This window comes from Typopeltis vanoorti, chromosome 17 (assembly GCF_054136105.1).
Source record: "Typopeltis vanoorti isolate ZY-2024b chromosome 17, IOZ_Tvanoo_1.0, whole genome shotgun sequence".
Taxonomy (NCBI): Eukaryota; Metazoa; Arthropoda; class Arachnida; order Uropygi; family Thelyphonidae; genus Typopeltis; species Typopeltis vanoorti.
This window is the reverse complement of record NC_143565.1, coordinates 55903028-55924315: the sequence shown is the minus strand read 5'-3', so window position 1 is coordinate 55924315 and position 21288 is coordinate 55903028. Positions and strand designations below refer to the sequence as shown.

Here is a 21288-nt window from a genome sequence, read left to right as displayed (position 1 = left end):
TGAACGGCCAAAGTTATGGTGATGGCCGTTAGGGAGGAAGTATAAAAGGGTTAGAACCCCCCCCCTCTCTCTCTCTCTCGTTTTCTTAGTCTCACCATGTGGTTGATCGGAGCTCTGGGTGCAAGATCCATCGCTGGCATGCGATCGGATGGTTTTCAGCGGAAATCTAATCCCTAGATACAGCAGCAGTCTATGCCACATGGAACGTCAAGGAATGTATGTGTCCAGAATGCTGTGATAATAGATGTCAAGGAGATGATCGAAAAAAGAGGAACCAAGGAGTATAGATAAGTAGATAATTTATTCTTTGTTATGTGTGTGAATCCAGAAATTAACATTATGTGAAACTTTAATGACAAGAGACTCAGGGATAGAAACTAAAACAGACTGTATGAGAAAAGACTTGTTTGTTGTAGAAGATTATGAAAGGAGAGGCAGTGTATGAATCTGAATATTATGTGTATTTAAGAATGCTTAACAGGATTTGATCTATAGAGTAAAAGTTGACTGAGATTGTAAAGACTAAGATTTTTTTGTAAGAAATATGTTTTGTATAGAGTAACTTAGGTTGACTGAAATTTTGATAGGGTTGTCTGTAGTAGGTATAAGAGTTATCAGATATAATTTATTCCTTAGCTAGATTTTGAATGGAACCTTTTTACTTGTATTATTAGCAGTATGTATATTATGCTTAATAAACCTTGCTATTCTTTAACCAATTTTGTCTCTTTATGGAATTCGATGCACCACTTGTAAAATTAGTTACGAATCTGGGCGGGAGATTTTTGGAAAATAATTCACGGTCACGATTGCATATCTTGTGTTATCTTTGTTCACTTCTTGCCAACTTCTTGATTAACATTCTAATTAATCTAAAGGTACTAAGTGGTGCAGCTGAAACAAATAAATTTTCTTAGGACTTAACGGGAAGTTGGTAACGAAGAGTCCGCCACATAGGCTTTGGCTCGACCCTCGGGCTATTCCTTTGTGACCCAGAGATATCACGTGCCACACACATAGACAAGACTTTAAGGAAACTCATAAAGCAATAAGATTAAAAGAAATGGGACACAACACCTCCATTTTGGAAAACCGGCCTTTCTGACCACGCACTCCAAACATACCACAGAATTGATTGGAAAAATACCAAGTCCCTACACCGCACCAGAACCTGGTTCAAGAGGAAATTTAAAGAAGCTTGTGAAATGTTCAAACATAACTCAAATCTAAACAAAAATGATGGCCTAACCATTCCAAGAATGTGGAGGACCCATCTACAACCTGTATAACAACCAAAACAAGCCGAAGAAAAATCCCACTACAAGAAGACAGCTTGGTGAAGTGTGTTTTTTTTTTTTTTTTACATTCAACAGCAGCTTAAGGAAATCATATTATAACAATCAGAACTGTACAAATCCATAAGAATATTAATACATGAGGACTTTAGCAGTTTATTGTAGTTGTATTTTATTTTGTTATTTACTTATTTTTATTTTTTATAATTTTTTATTCATTTATTTTCTTAAATTGTATTTTTTTATTTAATTATCGCTAGAGGTCAGACTAGGAAAAAGATTAATTAACAATGTAGATTCATACGATTTAATGATAAAAAATACAAAGAGCCAACAAGTTTCACTAGCCACTGTCTAGCATTTTCAAGGCTATAGTGGTGTGAAAACAAATGCATCAAGTTACATGAAAAACATACACTTTAGTAACTGCTAGGCTGTTACATTTGATAATTCGTGTTTGATGGCGTGCATGCTTTCGAATGCTTCAGTCAGAATACGGTAGACCACGTGTTGTGTAGTTTTTTGCATATTGTAGTTCCGTTAAACTGAGAGAATTAATGAGATTTTTCCATGTCTTTAAGAATAGCACCTAGATTTCTATTTATTCATAGCATCACAGCTGCTTCTTTGAAAGTTCTGTGTCTGTAGTCATTCATTCTCATCAATTCTCTCAGTTTAACAGAACTACAATATGCGAAAAACTACACAACACGTGGTCATGTACCGAATTCTGACTGAAGCATTCGAACGCATGCACGCCATCAAACACGAATTATCAAATGTAATGGCCTAGCAGTTACTAAAGTGTATGTTTTTCATGTAAATTCATGCATTTGTTTTTACACCAGTACAGCCTTGAAAATGCTAGACAGTGGCTAGTGAAACTTGTTGGCTCTTTGTAAATCGTATGGTCTTTTAACAATAAAAGTTCTTAATTTTGATACATTAAACCAAATGTAGATTCAGTTTACTGGTATACAAGGCTAAAGCATGTAGCTTGGTTCCCTATACGCATGTATCCTTCTGAAGATGACCTCAATACAGGGGTCGAAACGTCAAGTGATATTTTATTAATAATTAATAAAATAATCTTTTCAACATGTGTGTTTTTGTGTCCCTAAAACTATAAATATGAATGCTGATCACCGTGTAACCTTAAAAGGAAGAATAGAAAATAAATATCAAGAAGGTGGTAAGATATTCTGGAGGTTGTTGAAGAAGCTTAGAAATGGAAGAAAAAAGTGCTGTAAAAGGAGATAGAGATGATAAAGGTGACATGAAAACAGGAGAAAAAGATATCCTTGAAGTATGGAGTAATTACTTCGAAAAATTGATAAATGAAACAAGCAGTGATAGCACAATGGTAAAAAAACACTCAACAGGCATACAGTCAGGAATACATATCCATACTTGAAGTAGAAAAAGCCATCAAAGGCTTGAAATGTGGAAAGGCTGCAGGAGTAGATGATATCTGACCAGAAATGCTGAAGTATGGTGGTATAAAAGTCTTACAGTGGCTGCACTGCATAGTTCAGAAAGCCTGGACAGAGGGACGAATTCCCGATGATGGGAGTAGAGCTCTCATAATAATCATATATAAAATACCCATATATATATAAAAATAAAATGTGAGAAATACAGAGGTATTTCCCTACTGAGTGTTCTTGGCAAGATTTATGTAAGTATACTTAAGAAATGGTTAAGAAGAATTGTGGAAGAAAAGCTTGGTGAAGAACAAGCTGGATTCAGGTCAAATAGAAGCTGTCAGGATCAGATCTTCACATTATAACAAATAGTTCAGAAAGCATGGGAATATAACAAAGATCTATATTTAAGTTTTGTCGATATGGAAAAGGCATATGACAAGGTGCCAAGAGAGAAGCTATTCAATGCGCTACAGTTATATGGTGTCAATGAGGCATTATATCAAGCAATACTTAGTCTTTATTTGAGTTGTAAGTCAGCAGTTAGAATTCAAGGAAGTACAGGAAGATGGTTTAATTAAATCTGGTGTGAGACAAGGATGTACATTATCCCTCTGTTATTCATTATCTATATGGATCACATTATGAAGGAAAGTGATATTAAACATGATATCAAAATTGGAGATGTTAATGTCAGCTCTCTGCTTTATGCAGACGATGTTATATTTCTAAATAAATCCACTATAAGTCTGCAAGATTCCCTGACTAAATGAATAACTGTTGTAATAGATACAGTATGAAGGTCAACAATAAAAAGACAAAGACAATGAAAATAGGCAGAATCGTTGAAAATGTCAACTGTGTTGTGAACAGAGAACCTGTGGAACAAGTAAAACGTTTCGGCTACTTAGGCACTATTTTTAGTGAAGATGGTAAATTAAATATGAAAATAGACAACAGAATCAACAAAGCTGGTATGTCAGAAGTCAATTAAATAAATTCATATGGAATAAGAGAGAAATTAGCCAAAACACTAAATTAGTTGTATACAAGACAGTGTTCCAACCAGTTTTAACTTATGGATCTGAGAGCTGGTTCAGAAGTAAAACACTGGACCAAAGACTAGAGACTGTAGATATGAGAGCCCTGAGAAAGATTAGGGGAGAGAACAGATGGCATCAATGGCAATATCATATTAAAAACGAGGAAAGTACTTGACATTGTCAGCATCCAGGAATGCCTTAGCAGAGCTAATCTCAGGTGGTATGATCACTTAAATAGAATGGGAGAGGAAAGATTAGCAAAACAAGTGTTCTCTGCCAGGTTAGCAGGAAAACGACCCAGAGAAAGACCAAGATATAGGTGGATTGATACAAAGTGCCTTAGATGATAGAAATATAAGATCTGATAATGTTGGAGTCTTGACAAGTAACAGACTGATTTGGAGAAAAATTGTAGATAGGGAGTTAGCAATGGTGTAAATTTTTCATGTAGTACTATCATATCCTGTACACCCCTTGAGGGTACATGGCAGGAATTTGATGATGATGATAATGATAATAATATTGTTACCTTTCACCATAACTTCAACTTCAATGCACTGGTTTGTATAACAACATATCTGACTATGCTAGTATGCAGTGTCATATATCTTTATACTGCAGTATACTGGGCATGTTCCACACTGGATGAAGGCGGTCATAACTCATTGTTATACCAATTTAAAGCTGTGCATTGCACATTCATAATAAGGGTGGTGGCAGTAGTGTAATAGAAAAATCAAACTACAGTTTGCATTTTTTTAGTGGTGGTAATGATTTTGTAAAAATTAAAGCTCATATATAGAATTGGACAAGTGAGCAATTTGTGGAGATCAACATATCAATCTGTTCAGAGGGCAATTTTTTTAAATGGGGGGGGGGGGGGTGGGGGGGGGGGGGGGTGGGGGGGGGGGGGGGTGGGGGGGGGGGGGGGTGGGGGGGGGGGGGGGTGGGGGGGGGGGGGGGTGGGGGGGGGGGGGGGTGGGGGGGGGGGGGGGTGGGGGGGGGGGGGGGTGGGGGGGGGGGGGGGTGGGGGGGGGGGGGGGTGGGGGGGGGGGGGGGTGGGGGGGGGGGGGGGTGGGGGGGGGGGGGGGTGGGGGGGGGGGGGGGTGGGGGGGGGGGGGGGTGGGGGGGGGGGGGGGTGGGGGGGGGGGGGGGTGGGGGGGGGGGGGGGTGGGGGGGGGGGGGGGTGGGGGGGGGGGGGGGTGGGGGGGGGGGGGGGTGGGGGGGGGGGGGGGTGGGGGGGGGGGGGGGTGGGGGGGGGGGGGGGTGGGGGGGGGGGGGGGTGGGGGGGGGGGGGGGTGGGGGGGGGGGGGGGTGGGGGGGGGGGGGGGTGGGGGGGGGGGGGGGTGGGGGGGGGGGGGGGTGGGGGTACTTTATGTTGTGAATTGGATCCTTGAATGTTGGCTATTCAAGTAGTTCAAAAACACATTGCATAGTCAAATAGTGGATTTAAGAGAGGAAGAATTTAGGGCATTCTTTTCAAATGTCTCCATGAAAATGTTATCCAAGGGGAGTTTAAAGAGGGGAGCCAATGGCTGTACCCTCTGTGTTTGTAAAACTCAAGTTGTTTTGTTTGGCACTGGCCAAACAAAATAGCTCAAGCTACTCCAAAGCCCAGCTACAACCTCTGGATTTACCTGGTGTGTTGCAGTCACCCTGCAGCCGCAACCATTCATACTATGGACAAAGATAGGACAGCCAACATCCGTATATCAGAGAACCTGGATTACATTTGTTTCCACCACTATGGCTGTTCAGCATTAGCAGAACATGCACTGGATGCCAAAAAAAACACCTTACTCAACCAAAGCAAATTTAAATTCGAGAGGCTTTTCCTCAAATCTGCTGCAGTTCTTATTACCAATTATCCCAACCTAAACAAACATGATTATATCAAATTGCTTTTCATATGGGAAACCCTCACTGGCTGACAGTCAGTCCAACAGCCAAGAACTCCCAACCAAAGCAAATAAGTGGTATAATTATAGGACGTTAGGTCATCCTCTATCTCTCCTGTTCCATCTTTGTTACTGAAGTGTACCTGCATGCACATTTAATACCAGTGTATTAATCCCTGAAGATGCCAATTTAACTTGGGCGAAATATAGGAAGTAATAATTAAATATTTTTAGTTATCTAATTTGTGTTTTAATTTCCTTAAACAACACAATGCTGGAGAATCAACATATAAGCCTAAACACCAGGATTACTATTATCCACGGAGATTTATTTGCAAGCAAGGCTCACAAGTTTGGCAAGTTAAAACTGAAACCAACGAGAGAACTTAACAGGTTAGCCTTCCTTAAACAATGTAAGGATAACAAATTGTGAAACAAAAACACCGAGTCCATTCAAAATTAAAAAACACGAGGTCCATTCAAACAAGGCACTCCACATTTACCAGCAGAGCGCCTTGGCCACTAGCTTCACCCTTCTACGGGAGCTAATTGGCATGATGCACTCTGCTTGCTGACACCAAAGAAGTTATCCATATGCTACAAGAGGAGCTCTCTGCAATGCTGAATACTAAACTTTGGACAACCCTGTTAGACATCTTGAATGCTTTGGTAGCTTAGGAATCTGCAAAAGTAAAAAGTCAACATATTAAAAAGTTCAGAAACCTAACAAAAAATTCACCAATGCCTCCAAGACTGTCCAAAAACGTGGTTAATCTATCCACCAATATCCTCTAAGCAGATGTCATCAACTTTTCCTCAGTCACGGCCTAAACTTCACCATTGTGCCCAGACACATACTGACCAAAGATTTCATTATCCAGATCAAGTGTGGAATCTACAACCTTCCCACAAGTGAGGCCAACAAAATTAAGCTTGACATAGCCAATGTGCAATCAGATGAAACCTCCTGCAAGCAACCTGCCCAACAGAGAATATAAAGCCCTTCAACATCTCAGAAATAAAAAAATAATACTGAAAGTGGACAAGGGCAATGCTATAATTTTAAACTATTCAGAAAAGAAAATGCTGCAACAAATACAAGATGTTATATTCAGGCAATAATGATAAGGGGAAAGAATGAGTAGCTATAGTATTCAACACTAAATATGAGGATAATCTTGAATTGTCAGGCAGCATCAAAGTGTGGGCAAATATCAGAATGGAGAACTGGGGAGTGAAACTTATTTTTGCTTATGGTCCAGAAGGTTTTACTAATTGTTTTACAGAAGGTTTCACTAAGAAAGAAGCTGAGGTATTTTTTGAGGCATTAGAGAAAGCAGATGACAATGAAAAAGGGAAAGGTTGCTCATTGCTGGAGCTCTAAGCAGCAGAGTAGGAAATGATTACCAGATATATCAAAATGTTTTCAGAAAATCTAGAGAAAACATCAAAGCTAATAATAAAAATAAGTGCCTGCTACACTTCCATTCAGAACATGAACTACCATATTTGCCGGAGTATAAGACACACTTTTTTCTTTGAAAATAGGTCTGAAAAATAGGGTGCATCTTAACGCCAAGACTCAGTTTTTTATTACTTTCATTTCTGGAAATTTTCTCTGTCCCAAGTTACCCAATTTCTTTCTTGCGGTGTGTGAGAGCATTCCAGTTACGTAGAGTTCAGTGGATGCGCATGTGCTGTCATCGACAATCACAGCTGTGTTCCTGTTCATTTAAACTTTCCAATTGTTGGTGCAGTTGTTGCAAACGGTAATAAATTTCTGCTGTTAAATTTTCTCTAAATTTCTTGGCAAATTATGGCTGAAAAATGTCGGCATTGCTACAATATTGCATACAAGCTACGTGTAATTGCGTATGCCAAAGAACATGGGAAAACAGGGCTGCAGAGAGACATTTCAGGCCCCCAACTGAGAAAATGATAAGAACTTGGCAGAATCAGGAAGAGGATCTAAAAAATATTTTTTTCCCTAAAAAATGAGTACAAAAAAAGGGGTGCGTCTTATATGCTGGCAAATATGGTAGTAACTAACAGGATGTTCCAACATAAAGATGTGCACAAATTCACATGGAGAGAAGATGCAAGAAATAAGAAAAGTCTCATTGGCTATGTTATTGTTGATAGTAATATCTTCATGCTGGTTTGGAAAACAAGATTATACAGAGGATTTGAAACTGAAATGATCACCATTTAGTTTTTTGAGCAGAATAAAATTAAATATCATACTGAAAAGAAGAGCATATAACAAAGTTTTAAAATGAATCAAAAGCATCTTTCAGAGGTGAACTGTAGACTCAAATACACAAAAATTATTCAGGAAAAATTAAAGAGTTTATAAACAAGAACCAAACCTTGGAGTTTCAGTGGCAAACACTTAACAAAACATTAATTGATTTAGCCAGACTGGAATGTGATGAGGGTGCCTGCAAGGATAGAAAAATCAGAATTCTATGATGGACTAAGTAAGTTCATGAAGCAGTTAAGGAAAAGAAGACAGCATATCACAAGTTCCTGGAAAGTCAACCACTCAAATAATACAGAGAAAAATGTAAGAAAGCAAATCAATTGTGTAAAATTAGTTAAACAGAAGTCTTGGGAAGATTTTAGTAAGAACATAGAAATTAAATATCAAGAAGGTGGTAAAATATTCTGAAGGCTATTGAAAAGCTTAGAAATAGAGGAAAGAGTACTGTAAAAAGAATCAAAGATAATAAAGGTGAAATGAAAACTGAAGATATTCTAGATGTCCAGAGTAATTACTTTGAATGATTACTAAATGAAACAAGCAGTGACAGAATGGTAGTAGAAAACAGGAATAGACATCCATGCTTGAAGTAGAACATCAAAAACCTTAAATGTGGAAAGGTAGCTGGAGGAGATGATATTTGACCAGAAATGCTCCAATATATATAGGTATAAAAGTTTTACAGTGGCTACACTGAATAATTCAGAAGGCTTGGTCAGAAGGTCGAATTGCAGATGATTGGAGTAAAGTTCTCATTGTATCCATTTATAAAAAAAGGAAGATAAAATTGATGTGAGAATTACACAGGAATTTCTCTAAAAAGGAAGGTTAAGAAAATTGTAAAAGGAACTTGGGGAAGAACAGCTGGGTCAGGTCAAACAGGGATTTTCAGGATCAAAATTTAAAGACAAATAGTTGAGAAATCATAGGAAAATAACAAGGATCTGTATGTAAGTTTCACAGATCTTGAAAAAGCATATGACAAAGTGCCAAGAGAAAAGCTGTTCAAAACAACAAACTTAGGATAGAAATTTACATAATTTACACACCAGTATATCTATTGACTTGAGGTTTAGTAGATAGTATGACATTTAGATGAAGTAGGAATTATTCCTACTTTACTAACTTTAGCCTAAGTATTCAATCTCCTTTAAAAGAATCGACATTTTGAACATCAACGATAAATTTTGGCTTCATCCTCTAGAAAGAACTTGCAAGATATTTCTATGAGAAATTAGGTCGCTTGTGTATACTCAAATGAAAAAAAGCAATTCCTTTACTGAATGCATCTGATAGAAAAGAGTTCGTGATTTACTGGAAAGACCTTGCTGAGTTTATAGTACTTGAGGAAGGTGGCATAACTGGTACTTCTGCCATCTTATGGGAAATGCAAAATACTTTCACCTTCCTTATTTAATGGATATCCAGAGTTCAGATCTAGCTTAGTGAAGTATTCTGCTTGAAACTATTTATAATTCTTGAATTTTACATGGAGGGAAATCATTGAGTTTTGTGATTTTAGTGTTGGACTTTTCTGTTAGCCCAGTTTTCTCATTTCTTATAGCAATGAGTAAAACATTTGGACACATATAGGTGTCCAAATAGTAATTTGAACAGATTGCTCAACCTGCATTTCTTTTCATTAGCTATAGGTGGAAATTTTTATTGCATTTTCTTCTATAATTTATTTTCTTTAAATCTTCTTTCTTAGCTTTGTTTATTGCTTTAATTTCAAGTACTTGTATAAATCATGGGGGTGCTTAAGGGTCAAAGCTCTATAACTGACAGGAGACCTCCACATAGCCTTTAAAGGAATGAGGAAAACCAACCAGAGCTTCTCATGGTGCACCCTGTTGGGTATCTACCTGGATACTGAACGAACGAGGATGGGCTGGCAATTTGGGATTTAGCCGACCAAATTGTATTCCTATTGGTTAAACCAAAATACAAAATGATGGTACAACATGACAAAATTTCATGCCGACTGGGGCGTCGCCCGGTTAAACAACCGGGCGACGCACATGCCCCTATTGTTTTTGCCAGGGAACCAGGGCAAACAGCGAAAAGTCAGCTACTGAAACAAATCTGAAAACACACCCCAACTCAACATCACCAGAGTTAAAGATTGGCACTATCAACATAAGAAGCCTGAATGGCAAAGAAATGGAGCTAGCAGAGGAATTAGATAAGTACCAGATCGACATTATAGAGTGACTGAAACAAAAAAAAGACAAAAACTGGTGAGATCTTTCTGAGCAATAAATACAAAATATTATATTCAGGCAATGACAATCAAGGAAAAGAAGGAGTAGCCATAGTGTTCAACACAAAATACGAGGCTCATCTTGAATGGCAGGCAGTGTCAAGTAGAGTGATTTGGGCACATATCAGAATGGGGAACTGGACAATGAGACTTATTTGTGCCTATGGTCCCACAGAAGGTTCTACTAAGGTAGAAGTGGAGGAATTTTTTGATGCTTTAGAGAAAGCACCAGACACAATGAAAACGGAAAAGTTGTTCCTTGTTGGGGATCTAAATAACAGAGTAGAAAATGATTGTTAGACATACAAAAATATTTTGGGAAAATTTGGAGAAAAGAGCAAAGCTAATAATAATGGCAAATACCTGTTGGATTTCTGCTCAGGACATGGACTGGTTATTACTAACACCATGTCCCAACATAAAAATGCGCACAAATTCACATGGAGAGAAGAGGCAAGGAATAAGAAAAGTCTCAATGACTATGTTATTCTTGATAGTGATGTTTTCTCCCTGGTGCAAGACACTAGTGTGTACAGAGGATTTGAAATTGGAAGTGATCACTATTTAGTATTAAGCAGGAAAAAATTGAATTTAATATTAAAATGAATGACATGTTAAGAAAGTTTTAAAGCGAATAAAAGTTGAGCAGCTCTCAGATGTGAACTGTAGACTAAAATACACAAAGATTATTCAACGAAAAATGAAAGAGTTTGAGAAGAGGAACCAAACCTTGGAGATTCAGTGGCAAGCCTTGAAGAAAACCCTGATTGATTCAGCTAGAGAGAGGCATGTGGTGAAGTTGTCTGAAAGGATAGGAAAATTAGAACTCCATGGTGGACACAGGAAGTTAAAGAGGCAGTGAAGGAAAAGAAGAAAGCATATCAAAAGTTCCTGGCAAATAAGTCAGTTTGTGCTCTTAGAGAATACAGAGACAAATGTAAGAAAACGAAACAGTGTGTAAAACTAAACATGTAAGGACTCTGGCAAGAACATAGAAAATAAATATCAAGAAGATGGCAAATTATTCTGGAGGTTGTTGAAGAAGCTTAGGAATGGAGGAAAGAGTGTTATAAAAGGAGTTAGAGATGATAAAGGTGAAATGAAAAAGGGAGAAAAAGATATCCTTGAAGTATGGAGTAATAACTTGTAAAATTTGCTAAATGAAACAAGCAGGGATGACAGCACAGTGATAAAAAACACTCAACAGGCATACAGTCAGGAATACATATCCATACTTGAAGTAGAAAAAGCCATCAAAGGCTTGAAACGTGGAAAGGCAGCAGGAGTAGACGATATTCGACCAGAAATGCTGAAGTATGGTGGTATAAAAGTCTTACAGAGGCTGCACTGCATTGTTCAGAATGCCTGGTCAGAGGGAAGAATTCCCAATGATTGGAGTAGAGCTCTCATAGTACCTACATGTAAAAAGACTGAATGTGAGAATTACAGAGGTATATCCCTATTGAGTGTTCATGGTAAGATACAGTATACTTATAGTAACAGTTGAGAAGAATTGTGGAAGAAAAGCTTGGAGAAGAACAAGCTGGATTCAGGTCAAATAGAAGCTGTCAGGATGAGATCTTCACTTTACGACAAATAGTGGAGAAATCATGGGAATATAACAAAGATCTGTATTTAAGTTTTGTCGATTTGGAAAAGGCATATGACAAGGTGCCAAGAGAGAAGCTATTCAATACGCTACAGTTATATGGTGTCAATGGGACATTATATCAAGCAATACTTAGTCTTTATTTGATTGTAAGTCAGCAGTTAGAATTGAAGGAAGTACAGGAAGATGGTTTAATGTTAAATCTGGTGTGAGACAAGGATGTACATTATCCCTTCCGTTATTCATTATCTATATGGATCACATTACGAAGGAAAGTGGTATTAAACATGATATCAAAATTAGAGATGTTAATGTCAGCTCTTTGCTTTATGCGGACAATGTTATACTTCTAAATAAATCCGCTACAAGTCTGCAAGATTCTCTGACTAAATTGAATAACTGTTGTAATAGATATGGCATAAAGGTCTGCAATAAAAAGACAAAGACAATGAAAATAGGGAGAATCATTGAAAATGTCAACTGTGTTGTAAATGGAGAACCTGTGGAACAAGTAAAACATTTCAGCTACTTAGGCATGATTTTTACTGAAGATGGTAAATTAAATATGGAAATAGACAACAGAATCAACAAAGCTGGTATGGCAGGAAGTCAATTGAATAAATTCATATGGAATAAGAGAGAAATTAGTCAAAACACTAAATTAGCTGTATACAAGACAGTGTTCAAACCAGTTTTAACTTATGGATCTGAGAGCTGGGTCAGAAGTAAAACACTTGACCAAAGACTAGAGACCGCAGATATGAGTCCTGAGAAAGATTAGAGGCATGAACAGATGGCATCAATGGCAATATCATCTTAAAAACGAGAATATTAGGAAAGAACTTGACATTGTCAGCATTCAGGAATGTGTTAGCAGAGATAATCTCAGGTGGTATGGTCACTTAAACAGAATGGGCAAGGAAAGATTAGCAAAGCAAGTGCTCTTCGCCAAGTTGGCAGGAAAACGACCCAGAAGAAGACCAAAATATAGGTGGATTGATAAGGTACAAAGTGCCTTAGACGATAGAAATATAAGATCTGGTAATGTTGGAGTCTTGACAAGTAACAGACTGATTTGGAGGAAAATTGTAGATAGGAAGTTAGTAGTAATGATATAAATTTTTAATGTAGTGCTATCATATCCTGTACACCCCTTGAGGGTACATTGCAGGAATTGATGATGTATAAATGATGTCTAAATCTTGAGATTATTCCAGTTCACAAAAAGAAATAGTGCCATTCAAGAAATTACCGTTAAACTAATATTACTTTAGTAAATCAAGACTAAGCATAACCTGTATTTTAGAAATCTGTGGAAGACAATGAACTGATGAGACACCTTCAAAGGAAAACAATAAAAAGAAGCATTAATCTTTTTAGAAGTGGAATCAGTTTCAAATATACCTGTCAACTTAACTGGATATTAATTATACTAGGGATATAAAAAATAAGGGAAATATGTGCTTCTATGTCTAAGAAAATTTCACAAAGCATTTCTGATGATTCTTTAAATTTTTTTATAACTGTTTATAAGAAATCTCTGTATTTCTATACAGTGTAACAAAAGCCAAGGTCTAATCCTACACCAAGTTTGGTCTACATTTATAAAAAATCTAATTCCGAGATGGAATATGACATGCTTTATGCAACAGAACAAGACAGCAACTAGCTTTGCTTGAACACTTCACATTAGTTAACCAACATCATGGTCTCCATACCACAAGTTAAATGAATGCTTGTAAATCTTGTTCTACTAATACCATATTTGAATTATATTTCATTGCAGCATTTTAATTCATCTTAGTTTCATCCTAGAGGAAATTAACATCAGACTAACTTCAGATAAAACAGTCTTTAGATAGGTCCTAACTTGTTGCAATTATAACACCTAGGGTAAACAATTTTTTACACTACATTAAGTTTAAAATCAGTTCAGTATTTATCAAACCATTTATGAGGGTCTAATTTACTAGGAAAGTTATTAGTATCTTAATATATCATTTTAAATAGCATTTCTTGATCTTCTAATATAAGTTTTTGTTGCTGTTTTATCTCCTTTTTCATAAAGTTTTAAGGAATTCTAATTCACTGAACTCTTTGCATTTTACTTTAGAACTGTTTTCTGAATTATCATCCATAATCTGAGAATCCTTTTTCTTCTTAACATTTTCTTCCTTTTTCATTAGAGAAGGTTTTTGACCTTCATTCTGACCATTATATTCAAAATTAATTGTATGGGAATCATGTTGTTCCACAGAATGCACTTGTTTAGGATCACAGGGCTGATATTTATTTTAAGCTTTTCCCTAACAGTTTTATTCATTCTTCCATATTTCTATATTTTTTTTCTTATAAGCTATTTCCTTTAATTTATCTTTCAGACCTACTCTAAACTGATGAAATATAGACCATTCTAAACACAATTTCTTTTCAAGCCAGGACACTTAACTTATAGTTAAGATATAGTTAGTTACACTTAAGCTATAGTTAGCAGTCTATTATAATATTATCATACCATTCCACAAATTTAGACTTTCAATCTCACACATCCCAAAACTCTGAGATTAATAATTTTTTTTAGAGGTATTATAATGTGTGTGGTGTCTCTTAACATGGAAATGGAAGGAAGGTAAAATAATTCCTTGTATAAAGGTGGATCTAAGTTGGTGGTAGCAAAATTACAGACTGATCAGTATCTCAGGAGTGGTGGCAAAAGTACTGGAAAATTTGGTTGAAAAAGAGAATCAGAATTGGTGGGTAAGAATATGAGAATAAGGGAAAGCATGGCTTTGCAAAGAGTCAGTGATGCCTTAGTAATTTACTAACTTTTTATAGTGACAGCTGAGATGTATTATCCTGCTAATAATACTGCTGGATTTTGCAAAGTCATTTGACATGATACCACATGAAACTCTCTTATGCAAACTAGACAAATGAGAATGGATATGAAACTGGAGACATGGATATATTAGGGTGGCTGATGGGCAGATATTCTCCCCCCCCCCCCAAAAAAAGTAGTATATGGAGGGGCAGAATTCAGGAGAAAGCAGGTGATTGGTAGTGTGATGCAAGGTTCTGTGCTTGAAACATTACTGTTTAATTTGTACATAAATGATATAGGAAATAATTTGAAAGGAGATATTCAGTTGTTTGCTGATGATGCAAATTCAGGTAGGATAATAGTTAATCAATGTGATATATACAGTTTTCAGGATGATTTAAATAGGTTGACAATATGGGCAAAACATAATGGATGTCAGTTTAATGCGAAAAAGTGAAAAATTATGCATTTTGGAATAAAATACTAAAAACTGTGTGTGACACTGAGGGAACTGTACTCCAGGAAATTGATGAAGCCAGGGATTTGAGGATGGTAGCAGCAGCCAGAGAGTTCAAGTTTAGAGGACATATTGCCAGGGTAGCTCACAGGATTACTTGGTCATAAAAGAACACACTAACAAGCACAGATAAGAGTTATCATCCCTCTTTATAAAGCCTTGATATGACCACATCTGGATTAGGCTCAAGTCTGGTCACCTGGTAGAGGAAGTGGAAGAGGATCTAGAGGCAAGTCACCAAAATGGTGAGTCATCTGTGGAATATTCCCTATGAGGACAGACTGATAATTGGTAAAAGTTGGTTGATGTGCAAAACAGAAGGAATATGATAGAAACTTTTCAGCACTTGGCTAGAGGAGCAGGATGGAGGTCATCCCTGGAAACTGAGTCAGAGCGAGGTTAGCAAGATGCGAGGACTATAATTTTTACTTGGAGCATAGTAAATGAATAGAATGGGCTGCCAGTCAGTTGTGAGAGCTTTATCTGTTAACGGATTCAAGGAGAGGTATGACACACACACACTGTGTGGGATAGTCTGGGTCTCTCGTGATGAGCCTTTGGACACCATGGAGGTGCCCTTGCAATAATAATGATAATCAACATAAATGAACTTATTCAGAAAGGGTTTTTATACCTTCCCTTAAAACTTATTCGTATGGATAATTAACAAATGAAATTCTGATCATTTTCTTATTCTTTAAGTTTTAATGTATATTTACAAAGTATGATTCAATATTTTTTTGTCTGTGCAGTTAGCCTAGTGGCTGTGCACTTCGCAACCATATGCCTGGGGAAGGAGTGTCCTAGGTTTGATTCCCATCAGAGACATGAGGAGCTGAAGGATATTCCTCAGCCATAGCAAAGTTAGTCAGTCTTGGGCGTGGACAACAGGGTTTTTTCCCCAGTTTATCCTGGGGTTTTTCATCCCACAAAGCAAGCAAACCGGCCTTGAGAACTCAACGCTACAAACAAAGAATGCACCGGGGTGTAGGGCTGACCACCTTATCCTGTAAATGATTTGAGGTCTGATGATTAATAAACCCTAGACACTGCAAGGTAAAAGGAAGATGAGATGAGATGAGATTCAGTATGCTACCTCCAACTTATTGAATCTTCCTTAAAGTTTTGTTTTTCCTTTATTCTTGCAGATAATTTCACTGCATGCATCTCTGGCTGAATAAATCAATGTTTTCCTCAGAATTTTCCACTGGGTCTCAAAGATTTGATTCTTATTTTCAAAACTTTTTTTTTTCTCCAATAATATTTGTATAAGTCTACAGTTCGCTTTTGAGAGCTGTTCAACATTTATCAGTGTGGAAAACCCTTGCTACTCCTGCTTAAAACTCAACAAACTCACCTTCAACTGAAAAGCCCCTATAAAGATTATTCATATCCTACACATGATTCAAACCAAGGTTTCCAACCAAATGGCAATGTCTTTACCAAATTAAGCTATGAGGCTCTATTGAAACATATATGAATGGAAGAAATACTCTAGCTATTTCTAAATCAAAATCAATAAGAAGAATGGCCTAATAAATGGATTTAGTTAAAATACAAAATTTAGCAAAATGTAATCAAGTTCAGGTCCACTAGGTCCTTACTGATCAAACAACACTCAGAATAGTAGAATCAGTTAGATAGCAATCCAATCTTATTTCATTCTGAAAGAAGTATTTGACAATAGTGAAAAAAGAAGCTATATGGTAGCATATGACATACTACAGTATACCGTGTAAAAGTATTGTGTTCCACCTACTGACCCTAAATAAGTAAGATAAAAAACGTGACTTTCACTTACCCTGTTGCATGAGACCTGTTATGTGCCTTGATAAACAAACCCTCATAATTGTCTCTCCATGACCTGTTGTAGATACAGCTCCAACAAAGTCATCAGCATATCCACCAGCTCCCACAACAGGGCTATCACCAACTCTTCCAACACGTTTTGCTGTTATTCCACCTGTTGAGGTTGCACAAGCTACATGGCCCAGTGAATCAACCGCAACTGCACCAACAGTATCGTGATCACTAAAAATAAATAAATAAATGAAAAAACAGTGGATGTAATATAAAGAAATAAGACAAGCATTAATTAAAACCTGGACAAAAACTTCATAAATGGAAATTCAGATTCAGTAAAAATACCTTGGGAATGGACAGTAACTGGATTATAATAATTAGGGTTGGCTATAGTACAGCGAATAATGATAAAAGATGCATAAAAAGGTCAGTATCCCTGATTGATTTTTAACCTTCCCAATAACTATGCTGAGAAAGTTACATGACTTTCTATATTGCTGGCCAACATACCCACTCTCCAACCAATAGGCTGTAAGTTTGAATCCTGGTGTGGGCATGGACAGTTGTGATCAATCTTTAGGTGTGGGATGAAAGTGATTGCTCAGTGTTAGACTATTACACCCACTTGGAGCCCTGAGGTGGCTAGTTCCATGTTTGGTCACAGTGTTTTCAGATAATGTAAAAATTAATAAAAAATGATAAATTCTTTAGCCTGCCCAAGGTACAGAGCTACTATAAGTTTACAACATTTCATGGGTGGGAGGCATAAAAAAATACAAGGTATTTTTACTATCCCAAGCTTATCAAAAAACCTAAGTGAGGCAACTGACGAAACAATACAGAGAAGAGCAATTAGACTTCTTAATGACCTATCTATTACCAACTCACTCCTCCCACTTCACAAAGATGTTTGATTTCCACAATATGTATATTCTATAAATATTTCCACGGCAAATGTTCATCTGAAATAACTTGTTGGAACACATGAAGTTGATGCTCAAGGTCCTGTCACAGTACAAGTTTATTTTCCTCCTCCTTCATTCCTGCTACTGCTGTATTGTGGAACAGTCTTCATCTCTGATGTATTTCCCAAGGAATAAAACATACAGGCTTTTAAATAAAATATAAACAAGTTCCTTCTTTCCCAACCCACTACACATATATGGTACTAATGTACTATAGGTTGATCAGCCAACCTCTCGTGTATGGATTCAACAGAAAAAAAAACTGAGTCCACGATGTAAGTATAGCCAATGTTCACTATAACAATTGCTAAGCTACCAAAAAAAGTCTCATGTAACAATGATATAACTAAAGGAAAGGCAGCACAGCAAACTATTCTTGTGGTGCATGAGTTTGCAAAATTGAGAGTTGATTATATACTTAGTCTGTTTTGTGAAAGAATAAAATAAGAATTTTCAAAAGATACAATCCTACCATCTTTATCAGTAACCAGTTTAGTAAAGAGCAGTTTTCAAGCCAGCTTCAACTGGAAAGGCAGAAAATGCTCTTTGCATATATCCTTGACAGAATTCAAATTCACTTCATTTCAATCAAACGGTGTGTGTCCTTTTCTTCTAAATGATAAAAGCAGCATCTTTTAAAAAACACTTTATTAATTATTAATTATCATCAAACTCCTGAACTCCTGATATGTACCTTCAAGGGGTGTGCAGGATATTATGATAGTACTACATGAAGAACTTACATCATCTGTGTTAGTAATAACCAGTCCATGTCTTGAGCAGAAATCCAATAGGTATTTGCCATTATTATTAGCTTTACTCTTTTCTCCAAATTTTCTTAAAATATTTTTGTATGTCTGACAATCGTTTTTTACTCTGCTATTTAGATCCCTAACAAGGTCCAACTTTTCCCTTTTCATCATCAGTTACTTTCTTCTAAAGCCTCAAAAAATTCCTCCACTTCTACTTTAGAACCTTCTCTGGGACCATAGGCACAAATAAGTCTCATAGTCCAGTTCCCCATTCTGATATTTGCCCACATCAGTCTACTTGATATTGCCTGCCATTCAATTAGATTAGCCTTGTATTTGTGTTAAATACTATAGATACTCCTTTTCCTTGATTGTTATTGCCTGAATATAACATTTTGTATTTGCTCGGAAAGATCTCACCACAGTTTTAATCTTTTTTTTTTTGTTTCAGTCATCCCTATTATATCAATCTAGTACTTATCCAATTCCTCAGCCAGTTCCATTTCTTTGCCATTCAGGCTTCTAATGTTGATAGTACCGTAAAATTGTGTATAGAAGGATTTTTATATAAAAATACCTTATACCGATTTTACTGGTAGATGAAATTCTATTCAACATAGTTGTAATTAATCAGCAAAAATTTGTTATGTTTAGTAATATAGAAATAAATTTTTGTGAATTGTTAAATAGTGTAACTGCCAAAGTTTTGTAAAAAGAACAAAGAAAGTTAAATGTGAAATTATTTATGTCAAAAGAAAGTTCCAGACAAAGATATTTCCAGACGGATTATCTTATTAACTTATGACCTAGGGCAGTTGCAATCACGAAGGTCAAATATGTAAGGGGGTTTCCCCCTTAAAGCAACAATGGGGACATGACGAGAGTGGACACGCTGACGCAGTAACGAGGATTACGATGATGGATGTTACGCAGTTACGATGTAAGTGACAAGGGTTATGGCAACGGAGGTCAGAGGTTATAGAGTCGCAATGGAGTTTTGCTAATCGTCTTCAGGCGGAAGGCCACGCAGAAAGAGAGGCAGATTCGATGTGTGTGGCAGAATAAGTTCGTCTTTGTTCTGTTTTGGGTCTAGGTTCGGGAAAGCTGCCCAGGTTCAAGGCCAGAGTCCCGTATTCCAGCCGACAGATGCCAGAAGTGCGAGACAACTAATTTGAGTTGTGTTTGAAGAAAGTCATTACTGGATTTTCATGCTGCTAAGTTCCCAACGTTCGTAATAGTAAGACGAGATCTCACAATTCCCGGAAAGAGGATCCTGTGTGCATAGCCAAGATCGGAAGGTAAGAAGAAAGTGATTTCAAGAATCTATGAGAATGGAATAGACTACTATTTCAAAGTAAGATCTTTATGTTGTATTTACTAGAGTCAGAATTGTGATGGTGATTTGTCTGAAGGTTTCTTTGTATTAATAATTGAGGACTATAGTCATTAAGCTAATCTTTGAAATATCTTGTTCAGTTGTATGAGAGAAAACTTGGCATAATTTAAGGTGAAATATTATGTGCTTAATATTGTTGGTATTAGCTAAGCCTGTTTTTGTTTAGAATGGAAGAATTGCTCTGTTTGTGATTAATTAACTAAAGAAATATCACAGACACATTGTTTTACAAGAATTGTTTACCTAAGAGGTTTAATTGTATTTGTATTCATGAGTTGCTATTGAAGTATAGAGCCGGAGAATTACCTTGTCATGTTAGTATTAACCTTTTTGTACTTTCTTTGATTATGAATAAATTGTTTTCTTGTTTAAACAATTTGCCTGATTCCTACTTACCAATGCACTGCTCATAAAATTCGAATCTGTGTGTCCTAGAGTTGAATAGCCACGACTGTAGTATAGAAGGTTTTACATTGCTAGATTTAGTATTAAATGAGAGAAAAGTTTCCATATTTTACTGAGTGTTTTACTTTGGAAGTATATTCATCTCCAATCCATGAATTTTGGTGGCACAGCTAGAAATCAAATAAATTTCCAAAATTGAATTTTGAAAAACACCAGTTGTTCAGACAAAGTGATTGGCTTCAGCCAGAAGCAATTTCTTAGATCTGAAGGTTCTGCACACGTGAACAATAATATTTCAGCCTTGAGACAAAGGGAGAATTAAGTTGAGTAAGATTGAAGGTTAAGAGATTAAATCAAGCAACAAATTATATGCTCGGAAATGCGACTGTTAAGATTAAATTAAAGTTTAAAGTAAATTAAAGTTAGGATAAGTAAAGTAAAATATCGAGAATAAGTTTTGAATAAGATAAAAAAAACGTATATTTTACAATGGCGCAGCAGATGACAAGATTTAATTAATCGCAAAAAATTAACAGTACCAATCTTGATCTCTGATGATGTTGAGTTGGGGTGTGTTTCAGGATTTGTTCCAGTAGCTGACTTTTCGCTGTTCGCACTGGTTCCCTGGCGAAAAGAACAGGGGTCTTGTCTAACCAGGCAACATCTCAGCCGGCATGAAATTATGTCATGTCATACCATCATTTTATTTTATTTGTGGTTTAACCCAATAAGAATACAATTTGGTCAGCTAATCCAAAATTGCCAGCCCATCCTCATGCGCCCAGGTAGATACCTAACAAGATATCTACCTGGATACTGGAAATAAAAATGAAC

At 36.8% G+C, this 21288-nt stretch overlaps 1 protein-coding gene across 3 annotated transcripts in view; it reads right to left on the bottom strand.

Annotated features, from left to right (window-relative positions):
• LOC150097409 (isoaspartyl peptidase/L-asparaginase) overlaps positions 1-21288 on the bottom strand; it is a 126770-nt gene that overhangs the window by 23389 nt on the left and 82093 nt on the right. For all 3 annotated transcript variants that reach the window (XM_090407559.1, XM_090407560.1, XM_090407558.1), the window contains one exon: positions 16935-17164. In XM_090407559.1, coding sequence (XP_090263685.1) covers positions 16935-17164 — 230 coding nt within the window. The remainder of the gene's footprint in view (positions 1-16934; positions 17165-21288) is intronic.